The sequence below is a fragment of the Panthera tigris genome, chromosome A2 (genome assembly GCF_018350195.1).
Source record: "Panthera tigris isolate Pti1 chromosome A2, P.tigris_Pti1_mat1.1, whole genome shotgun sequence".
Taxonomy (NCBI): Eukaryota; Metazoa; Chordata; class Mammalia; order Carnivora; family Felidae; genus Panthera; species Panthera tigris.
The window spans coordinates 153,726,034-153,741,074 of NC_056661.1; the positions used below are offsets into that span (position 1 = coordinate 153,726,034).

General features: G+C 44.3%; 1 protein-coding gene across 1 annotated transcript; it reads left to right on the top strand.

Moving 5' to 3' along the window:
* The first annotated feature begins 3,792 nt into the window (after nt 1–3,792).
* NDUFB2 (NADH:ubiquinone oxidoreductase subunit B2) lies at nt 3,793–11,982 on the top strand. Its single transcript, XM_007082617.3, has 4 exons — nt 3,793–3,942; nt 8,981–9,125; nt 10,280–10,378; nt 11,901–11,982. Exons 1-3 carry the CDS (start codon nt 3,845–3,847, stop codon nt 10,352–10,354), a joined length of 318 nt encoding a protein of 105 aa, XP_007082679.1. The 5' UTR covers nt 3,793–3,844; the 3' UTR covers nt 10,355–10,378; nt 11,901–11,982.
* The last annotated feature ends 3,059 nt before the right edge of the window (nt 11,983–15,041 follow it).

Below are 15,041 nucleotides of genomic sequence, written 5' to 3' on the forward strand. Positions count from 1 at the left end.
CGGGTCCCAGGGTCAGCTTGTAGAGCCGATATCAGTAAAACTTAGTTTCTTTCTTTTCTTTTTCTTCTTTTCTTTTTCTTCCTTTTCTTTCATTCTCTTTCTTTCTTTCTTTCTTTCTTTCTTTCTTTCTTTTTCTCTTTCTTTTCTTTCTCTCTCTTTCTTCTTCTTCTTCTTTTTGATAAAAAATAGTATTTTCTCCCACATCACAGTGGATTCTCTTGCTTGTTTTGGAGACCGCTGCTCTAGATAGTAGTAAGTCAAGCCTTCCCGCTCTCTGGAAGTTCTGGTCTGACCACAGGACTAGATTCTTCCACTCTTTCCTTCTCAAGGATGAAGTTCCTCCCCTTTGTCTTTTAGGGAGCAAAGAAGGTTTAGTTGCACATAGGATCATTTGGGGCAGTTTTTTTGAGGGGTATGGATAGCAATTTTACTTATCAGGTCTTTTTTTAATGTTTATTTTTGAGAGAGAGTGTGTGTGAGCAGGGGAGGGGCAGAGAGAGAGAGAGAGAGAGAGAGAGAGATTGATTGAGATTCCCAAGCAGGCTCCATGCTGTCAGCACAGAGCCCCTCGCGGGGCTCGAACCCACAAACTGTGAGATCATGACCTGAGCCCAAATAAAAAGTTGGACGCTTAACCAACTGAGCTGTCCAGGCACCCCTTTACTTATCAAGTCTTGAGGGGAGGGCACTCTAGTCAGGCAGTGAGGGGTTGGGGTGGCTCCAGATAGCTGGGGTGGGCAGTGGCACTGTTCAGCTTCCTCATGGGCACTCCAGCCAGACACAGAGCCCTGTGTCCAGTGCACATACACCTACGCTGTGAGGTGAGAGAGGGTCCAAGTGCAGGGTGGGTGCCGCCCTGAGCCTGTCTCAGCAGTACTGAGCTTTGCCTTAAAGCCGATGGATTTAATCAAACTATTGGTGGCATGTGTTAGTTATCTAACATCGCATACAAACTACCCCAAACTTAGTGGCTGAAAAACAACAAAACTTAGTACCTCACAGTGTCTGCAGGTCAGAAATCTGGGTGCAGTCTAGCCAGGTCCCCTGCTCAGGGTTTTGCCCAGGCTGAGGGCATCTTGAGTCTCCACAGGGGTGGGTGCGATGCCAGGCTCATTCACGTGGCTGTTGGCACACTTCAGTTCCTCGTGGGCTGTTGGACTGAGGGCCTCAGTTCCTCAGGAGCCATTATAGCAGCAGCCGAAAATGAACACAGGCTGTCTCAAAGAGGAGAAAAATGGGCAACAGATGTGCTTTAATGTAGGTAATTGGCTGATTTTTAAATTCAGCATCTTAAAGAATGCTACATCTGATTTCTAAAGTCGTCTTCTTACCGAGAAAAGGCTACTTCCTTGGGTGTAAGTGGATAAAGGGGCAGCATGGTAGCTGTCCCCTGAAGAGCGACCACAACTCAATCCCTTCTAAAGTAGAAAGAATAAGGTTCATTTCTGTGTTACTAAAACCGCTGGACAGATGGGTTCCTTTCTTCTTTCTAAGACTTCTAGAGAAAGGGAGATCAAGCCTTTAAACGTAGGAAATGAAATGATACATGAAGTTGTGTGAACAAAAGTTTGTTTTGTTTTTTCTCTCCCCTCCTTGCTTCCTTGCTTTGTTTTCTATTCCCAGCCAAGGAATAGGTTCTTGATTTGGGGTTAGATGCTGTATGTTAGGTCAGTTAGGGTCTGTCCCTAACTGACAGAGCCACCCAGGCGCCCAGCCCCTTTGGAATTCTTAAAGCGTGTCTAGGAAACAAATAGGCATCACTGCTACCTGGTCAAAATATTTTACTGATTGGGACCATAAACTTTATACTAAAATCAGAATTTGTAATGCAAGGCATTAAAGCTAAGGGTCCTACAAATGGTCTATAAAACAGTATTTTTCTTACAAGCATTATTATAATTATTTAATATTACAAGCAAGCATTGAAGTTAAAACTTCTTGTTTAGTAATTCAGCCAAAAAGATGGGAAGAGTGGATGAATTTTAATTCCCCTGAATAGCTTTTGCTAGGAGGAAAGGAAAGAATAACAAAGAATAAACATTTCCTGAGTACATGTGGTGGGCTAGGTACTCTTAGAAGACTCGCACTCAGATGGGGCCACTGATACTCAGAGAAGTAAAGTGACTCGACTTTAATAGAGCTAATAGAGCTATTAACTCGATTTGACTCTATTCACTCTATTTGAACTCCAGATCTTTTGGCTTTTTTTTGTTTAAGCTGTGCTCCACCTCCCCCCCTGCCCCGCCCCTTGGCCTTGCAATCACAAATTCATTCTTTGCTGGGATCGGGGAAGTTGTGTAGCTTGGGCAGTGAGCTCCCAAGGAAGAATGGAAAGCTCTGTCTTCCCAGTTCATGAACTTGATATCTTAGTGGTCATACATGTCACTAGAAAGGGTAAGTGGCTCAGAGGAAGCCATGCTCTTGTGTATCAATTGGAAAGTCAACTTTCATCCAGAAAATAGTGGATTCTCTCCTCTATACACCAGCTTACAAGTTGGGAGGGCAGGACAACAGGGGAGAGAGTTCTACAGGGCCAGGGGTTAAATTAATAGGCTGCTCAGAAGGTCACAAGGCAACTCAGTAATCCCAAGCTTTATGTGAGTGTAACTCCAGGGAGACAGGTTTCCTGTTACAGGGCACATGGAGACCCAGATCTTGGCACAGGAAGGATGTCAGTTATATTCAGTGCACTGAAATCCCTAAATTTAGGTCTGCATTTCTCTCCGTAAGTATCCTCTTCTTCATGCTTGTGACTCTGAGAGTGAAGTCTTCAGGGCTTAGCAAACGATGCATTTCAAATCTCCAAGGTGTGAGGCTGGCAGGCTAAGTTTATAAGTTAACCTTGTGGGGGGTGCCTGGGTGGCTCAGTCGGTTAAGCAATCGACTCTTCACTTTGGCTCAGGTCATGATCTCAGGTTGGGGAGATCAAGCCCCAGCTGGGCCCTGCCCTGACAGCATGGAGCTTGCTAGGGATTCTGTCTCTCCCTCTCTTCCCCGCCCCCGCTCGCATGTGAGCACACTCTCTCTCAAATAAATAAACAAACTTAAAAAAATAAATCAGTTAATCAAACTTGCAACTTTTTAGGAAGACCATAACCGGTAAGTAAAGACCCTAAGAATTTCTGGGAGGGTTGGGGGGAGATGGTGGTGTGGGTGTCTAGAGGAGCTTAGAGTCCATCCAGGATTTAATAGAAGGCAATATTAGGAGACAAAAGTCAAGAATCTAGGGGTTGGCTCAGGATCAGGGAATTAGAGCACTGCATAAACTGGAGGGCACGCTAACATGCAGATTCCTCGGCCTTGCTCCAGACTGAAGAGTATCTGGGATCGGGCTCCTTAGGTGATTCTGATGCCACCAGTCCATGTACTGGTATTTACGCACCACTGGCTGCTGGTTGGTAATCAAGTGGCAGAACAATAAAAAAAACGAAGACTTTAAAGAAAACTGTTGTGAGCCTCTTGCAGGAGAGGAGAGCACAAAGGACTCGCTTTGGGCAGGTCCTCTGCTTCAGAAAGGGTCTAGCAGCCTTAAGGGGGGTCCAGAAGGCAGTTAACTAGGGAAGAACAGGCAGAGGAGCGGATGGAGGTGGGAAAACACCGTGTAGATGAGCAGTCAGAGAGGAGCGAGTGAGCAGACTCAGTGTTGGTTTCCCAGCAGAAGCGCGCCAAGAGGGTCTCCTAAAGCTGAGCCTGAAGCCGGGAGACTCCTAAAGCCTTTCCCCCGGCAAACGCCACCTTCTGGGAGAGGGGCGGGGCGACGTCATGACGTAACGGGGCGGGGCGCCGGGGGAAGTGACGTAAGAGGCGGTGCGGCCTGGGAACGGCGATCCGGACGCGGGCTGGCATGTCGGCTCTGAAGCGGTTGGCGCCTTTCTTTCGGGTTGGAAACCACTTGTTCAGAGGCCGCGGCTCCGGGGCGGCTGGAGGCACTGGAGTCCGTCAGTGAGTGTTGGCTGGGAGAGGGGCCCCGCCTGTTTCTAACGGAAAGCGCCGGTCTTCGGGACGCCCTCACCTTGACGCCGGGCACCTGGGCGGACCGGGTCTCTCCAGCGATCTCCGCCCCGAGGCATGCTGGGACTTGGAGTCCCGGTCCGTGACGTGGGGGCCAGGGAGAGCCGGGGGGCAGTGGGCGCTGGGGCACTGTTTGTTTGGCAGGTTTTCCACTGTGCGGGGGGCCGCTCCTGCCCCAGGGGAGCCTGCCTTTGGGAAATTCAGTTGAACGTGGAGGCAAGCTGGAGCTGATCTGGAAGCGAGAGCAGGAGTTGGGGAGGCGAGGGCTTTCTGGCAGAGGAAACAACCTGTACGGTGTGTTTTGAAGCGTCAAGTGCGAGGCAAGGAGTGTCCGAAGTGCCTCGGGAGACCTTGGGACGTAGGGAGGGAATGTCCGCATGCCCGGCTGGAGGATTTCTAACGGAGGCGATAGCGATCCCAGCGAGGTTTTAATTAGATGTCACATAACCAGATTTTAATTCCATTCTGAATAGTTACTCTGGCTTCAGGGTGGAGGATGAATTCTCTTAAGGTTGTGGAGGTGATCACCCAGGGAGAGTGCCGAAGGGTGAGAAGAGAGCCAAAAGTGGATGCTTGGACAATATAGGAATAAAAAAAAAAAAAAAAAAAGAAAGAGATCTTATTTTTTAGAACTGTTTTGGGTTCACAGCAGAATTGAGTGGTAGGTACAGAGACTTCCCATAAGGCCCCTGTTCTCATGCATAGCCTCCTCCATTATCAACATTCCCTATGAGAATGTTCCCTTTGGCAGAATCGATTGACACATTATCTCCGAATCCCATAGTTCGTGTTAGGGTTCACTCTCGCAACGCCAGAATTAAGAGAATGAGCAATAGAGGAGTCACCCGTGAGGCAGCCCAAAAATTCAACTGGAGATCATAGTGCTGGGATGCCAAGGGAGGGCACTTCTGCCAAAAATGAATTGGTAGTGCAGAGATTCAGTACGAGCAGGACAGAAAGTAGAACGCCCGATTTTTACAGGTGATGTCCCAGGCCCCTTAGATCATCATCTACGTTTTTCCAAGAGGCAGGGTAGGGTAGTGGTTAAAAGCAGGATTGTGGCCTCAAACTGCCTCAATTCAAATGTCACCTCTGCCACAGTCTAGCTGTTTGGCCTTGGAAGTTTGTTTTTTTCTTTTTACTGTTTATTTACTTATTTTGAGAGAGAGAGCATGAGCAAGGGAGGGGTAGAGAGGGAGAGAGAATCCCAGGCCGACTCTGCACTGTCAGGGCAGAACCCGATGAGGGGCTTGATCTCAACTAACCGCGGGTTCGTGACCTGAGCTGAAGTCAGGAGTTGCATGCTTAACCAACTGAGCTACATAGGTGCCGGTCTTAAAAAAAAAAAAAAAAAAAAAAAAAATTGTTTGTTTATTTTGAAGGAGAGAGAGAACGTGAGCAGGGGAAGGGCAGAGAGAGAGGGAGACAGAATCCGAAGCAGCTGCCAGGCTCTGAGCAAGCTGTCAGCACAAAGCCGGACATGGGGCTCAAATCCATGAACCGTGGGATCATGACCTGAACCACCCATGTGCCCCTCTTTTTTTTTTTTTTTTTTTTAAATGCTCTCTCCACCCAGTGTGGGACTCAAATTCATGACCCTGAGATCCAGAGCTGTGTGCTCTACCAACTGAGCCAGCCAGGCGCCCCAACGACCCACTTATTTCAAGTCATAGTTAAAACAGCAGGTCACTGTGGCAATAATGAAATGTGGAGAGTTCCTGGTAGTGAGTTTGAACTGTAATTCTCAAATATTATTTTAATGAATTTAACTGATGGGCCCTTGTATCTAAAACGTATCAAAGAGGAAGCCTGTTGTTACAATATATTGAATTCTCATCCCCATAGTTTGTAAAATGAAGTATTTATATGCATAGATAGGTCCTGAATAAATACTGTTAAATAAAATTGGCACATGATGGCATTACAGAAACAGTGTGATATATTCTTCAGGTCGTAAAGCAATGATGCTTGAGGGAGCCTTTTATTTTTTATTTTTTTTTTAATGTTTATTTATTTTTTGGAGACAGAACAAGCAGGGGAGGAACAGAGAGATGGGGGAGACACAGAATCCGAGGCAGACTCCAGGCTCCGAGCTGTCAACACAGAGCCTGCCGTGGGGCTCAAACCCACAAACTGTGAGATCATGACCTGAGCCAAAGTCAGCCACCCAACCGACTGAGCCACCCAGGCACCCCTTGAAGGTGCCTTTTAAAAGTAATATGTGGTCACTATTTAAAAACAAACAAACAGGGTCGCCTGGGTGGCTCAGTCGGTTAAGCGTCCGACTTCAGCTCAGGTCACGATCTCGTGGTCCGTGAGTTCGAGCCCCGTGTCGGGCTCTGGGCTGATGGCTCAGAGCCTGGAGCCTGCTTCCGATTCTGTGTCTCCCTCTCTCTCTGCCCCTCCCCCGTTCATGCTCTGTCTCTCTCTGTCTCAAAAATAAAAATAAAACGTTAAAAAAAAATAAAAAAATAAACAAACAAAAAATCCATATTACTCAGCCATAAAAAAATGAAATCTTGCCATTTGCCACAACGTGGGTAGATCCAGAGTGTATTGCTAAGTGAATTCAGTCATAGAAAAAGACCATATTATTTCATTCATATGTGGAATTTAAGAAAAACAAATGAGCGAAGGCAGGGAAAAAGAGAGAGGCAACCAAGAAACAGACTCTTAACCCTAGAGAACAAGCTGATGGTTACCAGACAGGAGGTGGGTGGGGGGATGGGTGACCTAGGTGATGGGGACTGAGGAGGGCACTTGTGATGAGCACTGGGTGTTGCATGGAAGTTTTGGATTTCTATATGATACGTCTGAAACTAATATTACTCTGTATGTTAACTAACTGGAATTTAAACCAAAACTTAAGGGGTGCTTGAGTGGTCAGCCAGTTAAGCATCAGACCCTAGGTTTCAGTTCAGGTCATGATCACGTTATGGGAGATAGAACCCCACGCTATCGGCTTGGGATTCTCTCTCTCCCTCTGCCCCTACCCTGCTCATGCTCTCGCTTTCTCTCAAAATAAATAAAATAAACTTAAAAAAAAAAGTTAATAAAAATTTAAATACATATGCAAAAATAGGAATCACCTTTTACACCATCCATTAATATTTTATGTAGAGCCTTCCAAATAGATGTGTAATATACTGGGTAAATACTTACATAAAAATGAAACTTTATCTCTTCAGTGTGGTATCATGCTGATGGGAATTCTAATTAAGAACTGTGTCTTTGATTCATAAAATGAGAAAATTATTAATGTTGTTTGTAGGCAGTATTTAAGAGCTTGGGCTTTGCCACCAAATAATCCCCCAGTGTTTTCATTTGTGAATATTAGTAACCATAGGCTCTGTCTATAGGGTTATGAAAATAAATGATAATGCATATAAAATGCTTACTTTAGTGTTTGGCACATGGTAAACAATAAATGATGATTATTAATAACCTTTAACAATTAAAGGGAGAGGATAGGGGCGCCTCGGTGGCTCAGTCGGTTAAGCGTCCGACTTCAGCTCAGGTCATGATCTCAAGGTTTGTGAATTTGAAGCTCCCAGTTGGGCTCTTTGCTGACAGCCTGGAGCCTGCTTCAGCTTCTGTGTCTCACTCACTCTCTCTGCCCCTTCCCTCCCTTTCAAAAACATAAATGAACATTAAAAAAATGTTAAAAGAGTAGGAGAGGATAATAAGGGTGGTGGGTAAGAATGTATAAGGAACCATAGATCTAGTGATGTTCTCAAATCTACAGCACAGTTTGAAGAAATGTTAGTGCAGTTTTGGCACAGTTATTCATTTCTATGCTGCACAGAAGAGAACATTGTTTTACAAGCTGGGTCTTACCTGAAATGAAATTTGTGAACACTGTACATTTTATATAGAAATTCTCTTTAAACTTCTGTATCATAGAATATGTATAGCTGCTAAATAGATCTTGACAATAACACCATTCGGTACAAATTATATTACGTTAGAGTCCACCGATAATAATTAAAATCTAACTGAATAAAAAGACTGCAGCCCTTAGGGATTGTGTCCCCCAGTTTATCAATATTGAAATGAAAACAAAAACCAGGAAAAGTTGATTGGACTTACTGTTTTGAGGCTCTTTGCTCTGTTCAGAAGTATTAGCTTATTATTTATTTTTTTAAAGTAAACATTTGCTTTTATGTATTAAAAAAATTTTTTTTTAGGGTCATGAGTTCCGGCCTCACATTGGGTGTCAAGATTACTAAAAAAAAATAAATAAACTGAGAAAAAAAAAAAAAAGGATTTGCTGAGTCGTCATTCCCATATAGTGGTCTTTTAATAAAGACTGTAATAGAGCAGAGGACATAATTTGCCTTTGAAATAGATGGCTAAACAGAACAAAATTAATTTGCCCATTTGTTTTTCCGGATCAGCTAAGTGACGTACTGCTGCAGGTTCACTTCCCTGGACTAAAACTTGAGGCTGGTATCCCATTATCAACACGTTCACATTTCTGTAAAATACATGAATATTCACTAAAGGGAAATAATAATCTCATCAGTGCAGGCCAGTTTTTTGCTGCCAAACAAGTTTAAAAGCAGGCTTATGAAAAATGAGTTTCAAGGGACTGTGGAGGTCTGTCATCCTGTATTTCATGGAGGAGATGAGAAATGTTAGATTTAGGGGCACCTGGGTGGCTCAGTCGGTTAAGCGTCTGGCTTCGGCTCAGGTAATGATCTCACGGTTCGTGGGGTCAGGCTCCGCGTCGGGCTCTGTGCTGACAGCTCGGAGCCTGGAGCCTGCTTCGGATTCTGTGTCTCTCTGTGTCTGTCTGCCTGTCCCTGCTTGTGCGCTTTCTCTCTCTCTGCAAAATAAATAAATAAAACTTAAAAAAAAAAACAAAAACAAATGTTAGATTCAGTTTCTAGATTTAACTTTAAAATTTTGGATGATTTCATACTTTGAAGAGGCACCAAGCGGTGTAACATTTTGTTTTGCGTCATAGTGCCGGTGGCGGGGGGCATGTCGAGCCTCGGTATAGGCAGTTTCCCCAGCTGACCAAGTCCCAGGTGGTCCAGGCCGAGTTCTTCAGTGGGACCATGTGGTTCTGGATTCTCTGGCGTTTTTGGCATGACTCGGATGCTGTGCTGGTAAGTGCAGGACAATAATTCTAATATATTAATAGAGTATTATAATTAATTAGATTGTTATTACTAATATATCAATAGCTTAGCTTTTTCATTTCCTGTCTGTAGACTGTTTTGCTGTCTGGATGTATCCCTTTACCATGTTGTCCTTGGGGACATGCAGAATCCTATTAACAAATGAAATACATGATCTCTGACCTTTTCTACCCACAGGTGTACAGGTTGGTAATCCATCTCTTACGGTTTCTGTTAGGTTGTCATATTCGGAAGGAAGACCAGAAACTAATTCTTTTACCTTCTGAACCAGGGGTTCCTTGGTGGGTTAAGTTTCAGACTTCAGTTGCTTTAAATGCTCAATGTCATCTAGTCTGTGCAGGGGCCCAGGGCAGCCAGATCGGGGTGGGAGAGACGTGGGCTAATTTGTCTTGAGAAGTTAGCTGCTGGTAACCTTCTAACATGTTACTAGCCTCAACTGAGTTTTTATCACCTTTGCACGGACTCTGTTCTCCAGGAAATTAAACCTTTCCGCCATTGAAATCTGTGCTCGTTGATCTAGATAGGAAAAAAATCTTCATACGCAAATCTTTGATGCATCGGGTTGATTCATGTCCCATTTCCCTTAGAACCCTGTGCTCTTGTCCCCCTGTAGGGAGCTGTTTGGTGTCTGAATTGGCAGCACGTGGACACCCCTAGCTCGCTGTAGGTCCGCTGTCAGGCCTGTATGTGGTTGCTTGGCCTGAGACGATGATGCCACCAGAAATGCCCTGAGTCGGGACTGAAGATGAATGAGCCCACCTGAGGCTTCCCGATCTCCCGTCAGGATTGACAGGACACTTTGAGACGTTATATTTTACCAGGGCTTTAACGCATTGTCGAGATGTGGGGTACCTTCTCCCTACCGTCCATCATGGATGCATACTGAAATACTGGCTCGGGCTGCTGGCTCCAAAATGGGTAGGCTTTGAAGTTCAGGCCACAGCTCATATTGAACAGGTTGAAGAACAGTCGGATGAGCAAATAGTAAAGTAGTAGAATTTGTTCCTGTGGCATGTCAGGGTCTGTGTGTAGGACAGCCTTAAATTTTTTTTCTTTTGAATTTAATTCACCATATGGAATATATGTAGATTCTTTACCTTTTTTTGAACGGTTGTCCCCAGGGTCACTTTCCATATCCAGATCCTTCCCAGTGGACAGATGAAGAACTAGGCATCCTCCCTGATGATGAAGACTGAAAGTGTCGATTGAACTCTTTACAAGTGGGTATGCCCCACATTCCTTTGGAAACTTGTTTGCCTTGTGTCGATAAAAATGTTTTGACTTTATGATGGTCTTTCTAAAATCATGATGGACAGTTAACTGTATTGTGTCTGACTTCTGCCTTTAGTATTTTCATATTTGCTGTCTCCTCTTCCTTTTCAATATTTGTTTTAAAAAATTCTCTTTTCCTGAGTCATGTTATGATTTAGGGTCCCATTTAGCCATCTTTTTTTTTTTTTTTTAGTGTTTGAGAGAGAGTGCAGGAGAGGCAGAGAGCGGGAGAGAGAATCCCAAGCAGGCTCTGCCCACAGCATGGAGCCCATTGTGGGGTTCCGTCTCATGAATGTGAGATCACGACCTGAGCCGAACGTGAGTTGAACGCTTAACTGCCTGAGTCACCCAGGCGCCCCTATCTATTTATTGATCAAAGACTTTTCTAAAGTATCAACTCCACAGGGGGATTATAGTGGTGGATAAGGCAGATACAGAGCTTGCAGTTATGTTTGTAGTTGCAGAAATACCATGCTCTACTCTGAGTGTTTAAGTACAGAAAGTTCCAGCTTATGAAAAGTGTTACGATATGGAATTGTGTGGAGATTAACCCTAAACAGTAAAAGGTTATGGTCCTTTCATTTTTCCAAATTAGGAATCAGAGTTTTTCTTAGTTTGAAAGGAAGGTTCTACTAGAACCTTCAGGGGTTAAGACGTTCTCATGTAACATGTTTTTTAAATCAATCATTGCATTAATAATTGCCAGCACTCAGAAGGCCTTAGAAATTGTTTTATTTATTTTCAGGAATCATTTTAAATGCTAGGAAGCATTAAATGAAAAATGTTCCCATTCCATCATACTATTAGTATTGCTATTATAATTTTAATTAGAAGTAGCTTATTGAGGGGCACCTGGGTGGCTCAGTTGGTTAAGTGCCCGGCTTTGGCCCAGGTCATGATCTCATGTGAGTTTGAGCCCTGCGTCGGGCTCTGTGCTAACAGCTGAGAGCCTGCAACCTTCTTCAGATTCTGTGTCTCCCTCTCTCTGCCCCTCCCCTGCTTGCACCCTGTCTGTCTTGCTCTGAAAAATAAACATTAAAAAATAATTTTTTTAAGGAAAAAAAAGTAACTTATTGACATGAAAATTACAGCAGTTTTAGGGTATGTGGGGAGGAGAGGGAGAGGAAAAAAATGTCCCCCAAGGGCAGGTGGTTAAACTGTCTCACAGCTTGTTTTGTGTCTCTGGATTTACCGTGGGTAAACCAGGGGTCTCCTTTAGCAGGACCCTCCTTCCCTTTGGTAACGTGACTGCCAGCACAAACCTCCTCTTCTTACAGATTTCCCAGTATTCTCACATAGTCATTAACATTTTATTTTAAAGATGAGACTGTAAACCCTTTGAGAAGGTACTCTATAAGACTACTCTCATGATTGGTGCTCAGTGAATGCTTGAATAATTGAATAAAAGTTATGGATTTGAATTATTGAAAATAAAAGTACTTAAAGCTTTCTACTTTTGTTTCCCTGCAGGAGTCAGGCGAAAGTTTCAAGCGATTGAGGACTTCATATCGTACCTGAAAGTTGTACATTAAAGTGTTTTGGTCAACAGTGAGGAACTGAGTTATGGATGTTTCTGATAACGACAGCCACCCTCTATGGATTATTTCCTATGCTCCCAACTGCTGTCCTAACTGGTTACAGGCCCCGTCACTGGATCCTCTGGGGTACCCCATGGTGTAGACAGACATTAGCTCCACTTCTCAGTGAGGAAATTCAGGCTCAAGGAGATGAAGTAACTTTGCCTTAGGGTCACATGTTGATGAGTAGTGACATTAGGCCTGGCCCTGCACTTAACTGCAGAGCGATACCGCCCTCCTAGTGAATGTTGTAGTCCTATGTATGTTGACAGTTAACGTGAAAACTCTTGCCACTTCTCTACTGCTGGTGTTTTCTTGCCTGACATACAGAGGTGAGAGGTTTGTGTGGTCCATTTCTTGTGTTTATATTATCGCTTGTGGGCTGGGCGGTGTTAAGTGGCCGTTTGTGGACCTGAGATACATGTCTAACTAGGAATTCTTACGACTGGAGGAATGGGAGATACTGGTGAAATAGGATATTCCACTTGTTCTAAAATGTGTTTCGAAATACCTTCCAACTTTCTGTAGCATCACAGTTCTGATAGGACAGAATTTTCTTCTGTCCACAGATAAAAATCTGCAGTATAGAATGGCTTCATGATTTGCCCAGAAACATAACTGTTCATATTTTTAATTTAGGTTTTTAACCACTGGAGTGTAGGCAATACATTGCTGAACAAGACCCATAAGATGATTTTTTTTTTTCATGTTTAAGGTTTTTGATTTAGAGAGAGAGCAGGAGTGGGGGAGGGGCAGAGAGAGAGAGGGAGACAGAATCCCAAGCACAGTCTGCGCTGCCAGCACAGAACCTGATGTGGGGCTTGAACTCACAAAACCATGAGATCATGACCTGAACCGAAACCAAGAGCCAGATGCTTAACCGACTGAGCCATCTAGGCATCCCAAGATGACCCGGTTCTTAAGGAACTTAAAAGACTTTAGGAAGGGAAGACAGACACAAATTGATTACGTGAGATTTACTAAGTGCCCCGAAGGAAATGATGTTGGGTGATGTGCTACAGATAGGTGGGTACTGATCTTTTGGGTGGGAGGCACCTGAACAGGTAGGAGAAACCATCTGTGTGAGAGTCTCAAGGGGAGAGTGCTCCAGGGACAAGCAGTCGCAAGAAGCAAGGTCTAGGGTGGGACCAAGGTCACTATGTTTCAGGAGCACAAAGTCCGGTGGGGCTCCAGTAGGTGAGGAGCCCAGGGGACTAGATGAGGTTAACAGGTCATGGTTGCAGGTTTGGATTTTATGTTCGATGCAGTGAGAAGCCTCTGGCAGGCTCTAAACAGAAGTGATCCTTGGTCCTCAGGTGTCAGGAGTAGGCACAAAGGCAGCAAAGCTGAAGCAAGGGGAACAGTTTCCCCCTCCCCCCTCCAGCTCCAGTAGTCAAGAGCCTGTTGCCAGACACTTCTTTTTGTTTTGTGTTCACTTACCTGGAGAAGAGGGCATGGTCTCAGCTGTTAAGTCTGTAAGATCTTTAAAAAGCCGTCTCCTCTCTGTACTTTTTAGGTCTAATTTTTATTCTCTCTGCGCCCCCCCCCCTCACAAAGTGTTTTATTGATCCGTACTCATCTGTAACCCCAAACTCAAGTAAGATAGTCCCATTAACCTCTTTGCCTTAGAAATCAGAGTTGCCTGATTTGAATGAAAGGTAACTTTAAAAAGCCTCCACCCTATCACATTTGACTCGAACCACCCAGGGGTTGGGGTGCCACCCCTGTGGAGTCGAAAGTCCGGGTATAACTTTTGGCTCCCCCAGAACTTAATGGCCTACTGCTGACTAGAAGCCTTACTGGTAACAGGCAGTTAACGTTTGGCACATTATGTGTGTTATATACTGTATTACAGTAAAGCTAGAGAAAAAAACAAAATACATTTATAGTACTGTACTGTCTTTATCAAAAAGAATAATGTATAAGTGAACCATTATAGTTCAAACCCATGTTCAGGGGGCAGCTGTACAGCTTATGGGAAAATAAAGTAGGAGAAGGTACCAAAGCGTGACGTACATGTGAGCGATGGCTATGTAGTTAGAGAAAGCTTATGGCTTAACTATGGGCCAGGCACCATGGCAAACACTTTGCACATGTTAAGTCCACATTTTATAGACGAGGACATTGAACTATAGATTGGTAACTTGCCCAAGCTCACACAATTGAGAGCTGAGGTTCAGATCCTGGCTCGCCAGCCTGGCTCTAGGCCGAGTCAGCTTGTGAGAGTCAGTACAGCATTGTGTGAGCCTTTTTGATCATGACCTACTCGCTAATTTTACACGGTGGCCTAGAATATATGCTTGTGTGTATAATCCAAAAGTTTTATGACACAGTACTTACCTGTGATACACACTACTTTCTCTTATTCCAAAATGGTTAACTGAGCCAGGTTCTACCACCCACTAAGGGACTCCGTTTGAAAAACTGGCACAGTGCTTCATGAATTCAGTCTGGGGTCAAACTTGCTGGATCTGACTCACTGCTTTACCATTTACTTGATGTGACTTTGGGTGCATTCCTTATTTGATCTCTTCTTCAACTTCCACATTTGTAAAAGGGATTAGATTAAATGTGTTAGCACATGAAGCCTCTAGAACCACATCTGCTGTGAAGGAAATGATCTCTAAATGTAAGCAACTGTTATTTCTAGACCACTGGGTCCAAGCCAAGTTTATGGTGACGCTTGAGTCCCAGTCCAATTTTATAGGAAAGCCTCAAACTTTCCTGTAACGCGTCAAACATTCCCGTATATGCATACTCCGAGTGTTAGGGTATGGCCTGCTAGATGGAGGGAAAAGATGGACCTTCACAAAAAGGAAAGGCAGGTGGTGAAGAAATGACTGATGGCAACAGAGAGCGTCAGATTTTAACACAAATTTATAACGTTTCCCATGGAACCCTGAGTACAAACACCACAAGGAAGGTACTGTGTAAGGACCCCTGGTTGTACGCATGTTACGGGAAGGTACGGAAGTCCTCTGGGTCCTGTGTGCCCCCAAAACTGTTCTGTGGGAGGTCGGCCTGGCTTTCCGTC

Coding starts and splice junctions, on each gene's coding strand:
- NDUFB2 (XM_007082617.3), top strand. CDS start 3,845: ATGTCGGCTCTGAAGCGGTTGGCGCCTTTCTTTCGGGTTGGAAACCAC. Junction 3,943..8,980: donor GGAGGCACTGGAGTCCGTCA/GTGAGTGTTGGC, acceptor TTTGCGTCATAG/TGCCGGTGGCGGGGGGCATG. Junction 9,126..10,279: donor ATGACTCGGATGCTGTGCTG/GTAAGTGCAGGA, acceptor GGTTGTCCCCAG/GGTCACTTTCCATATCCAGA.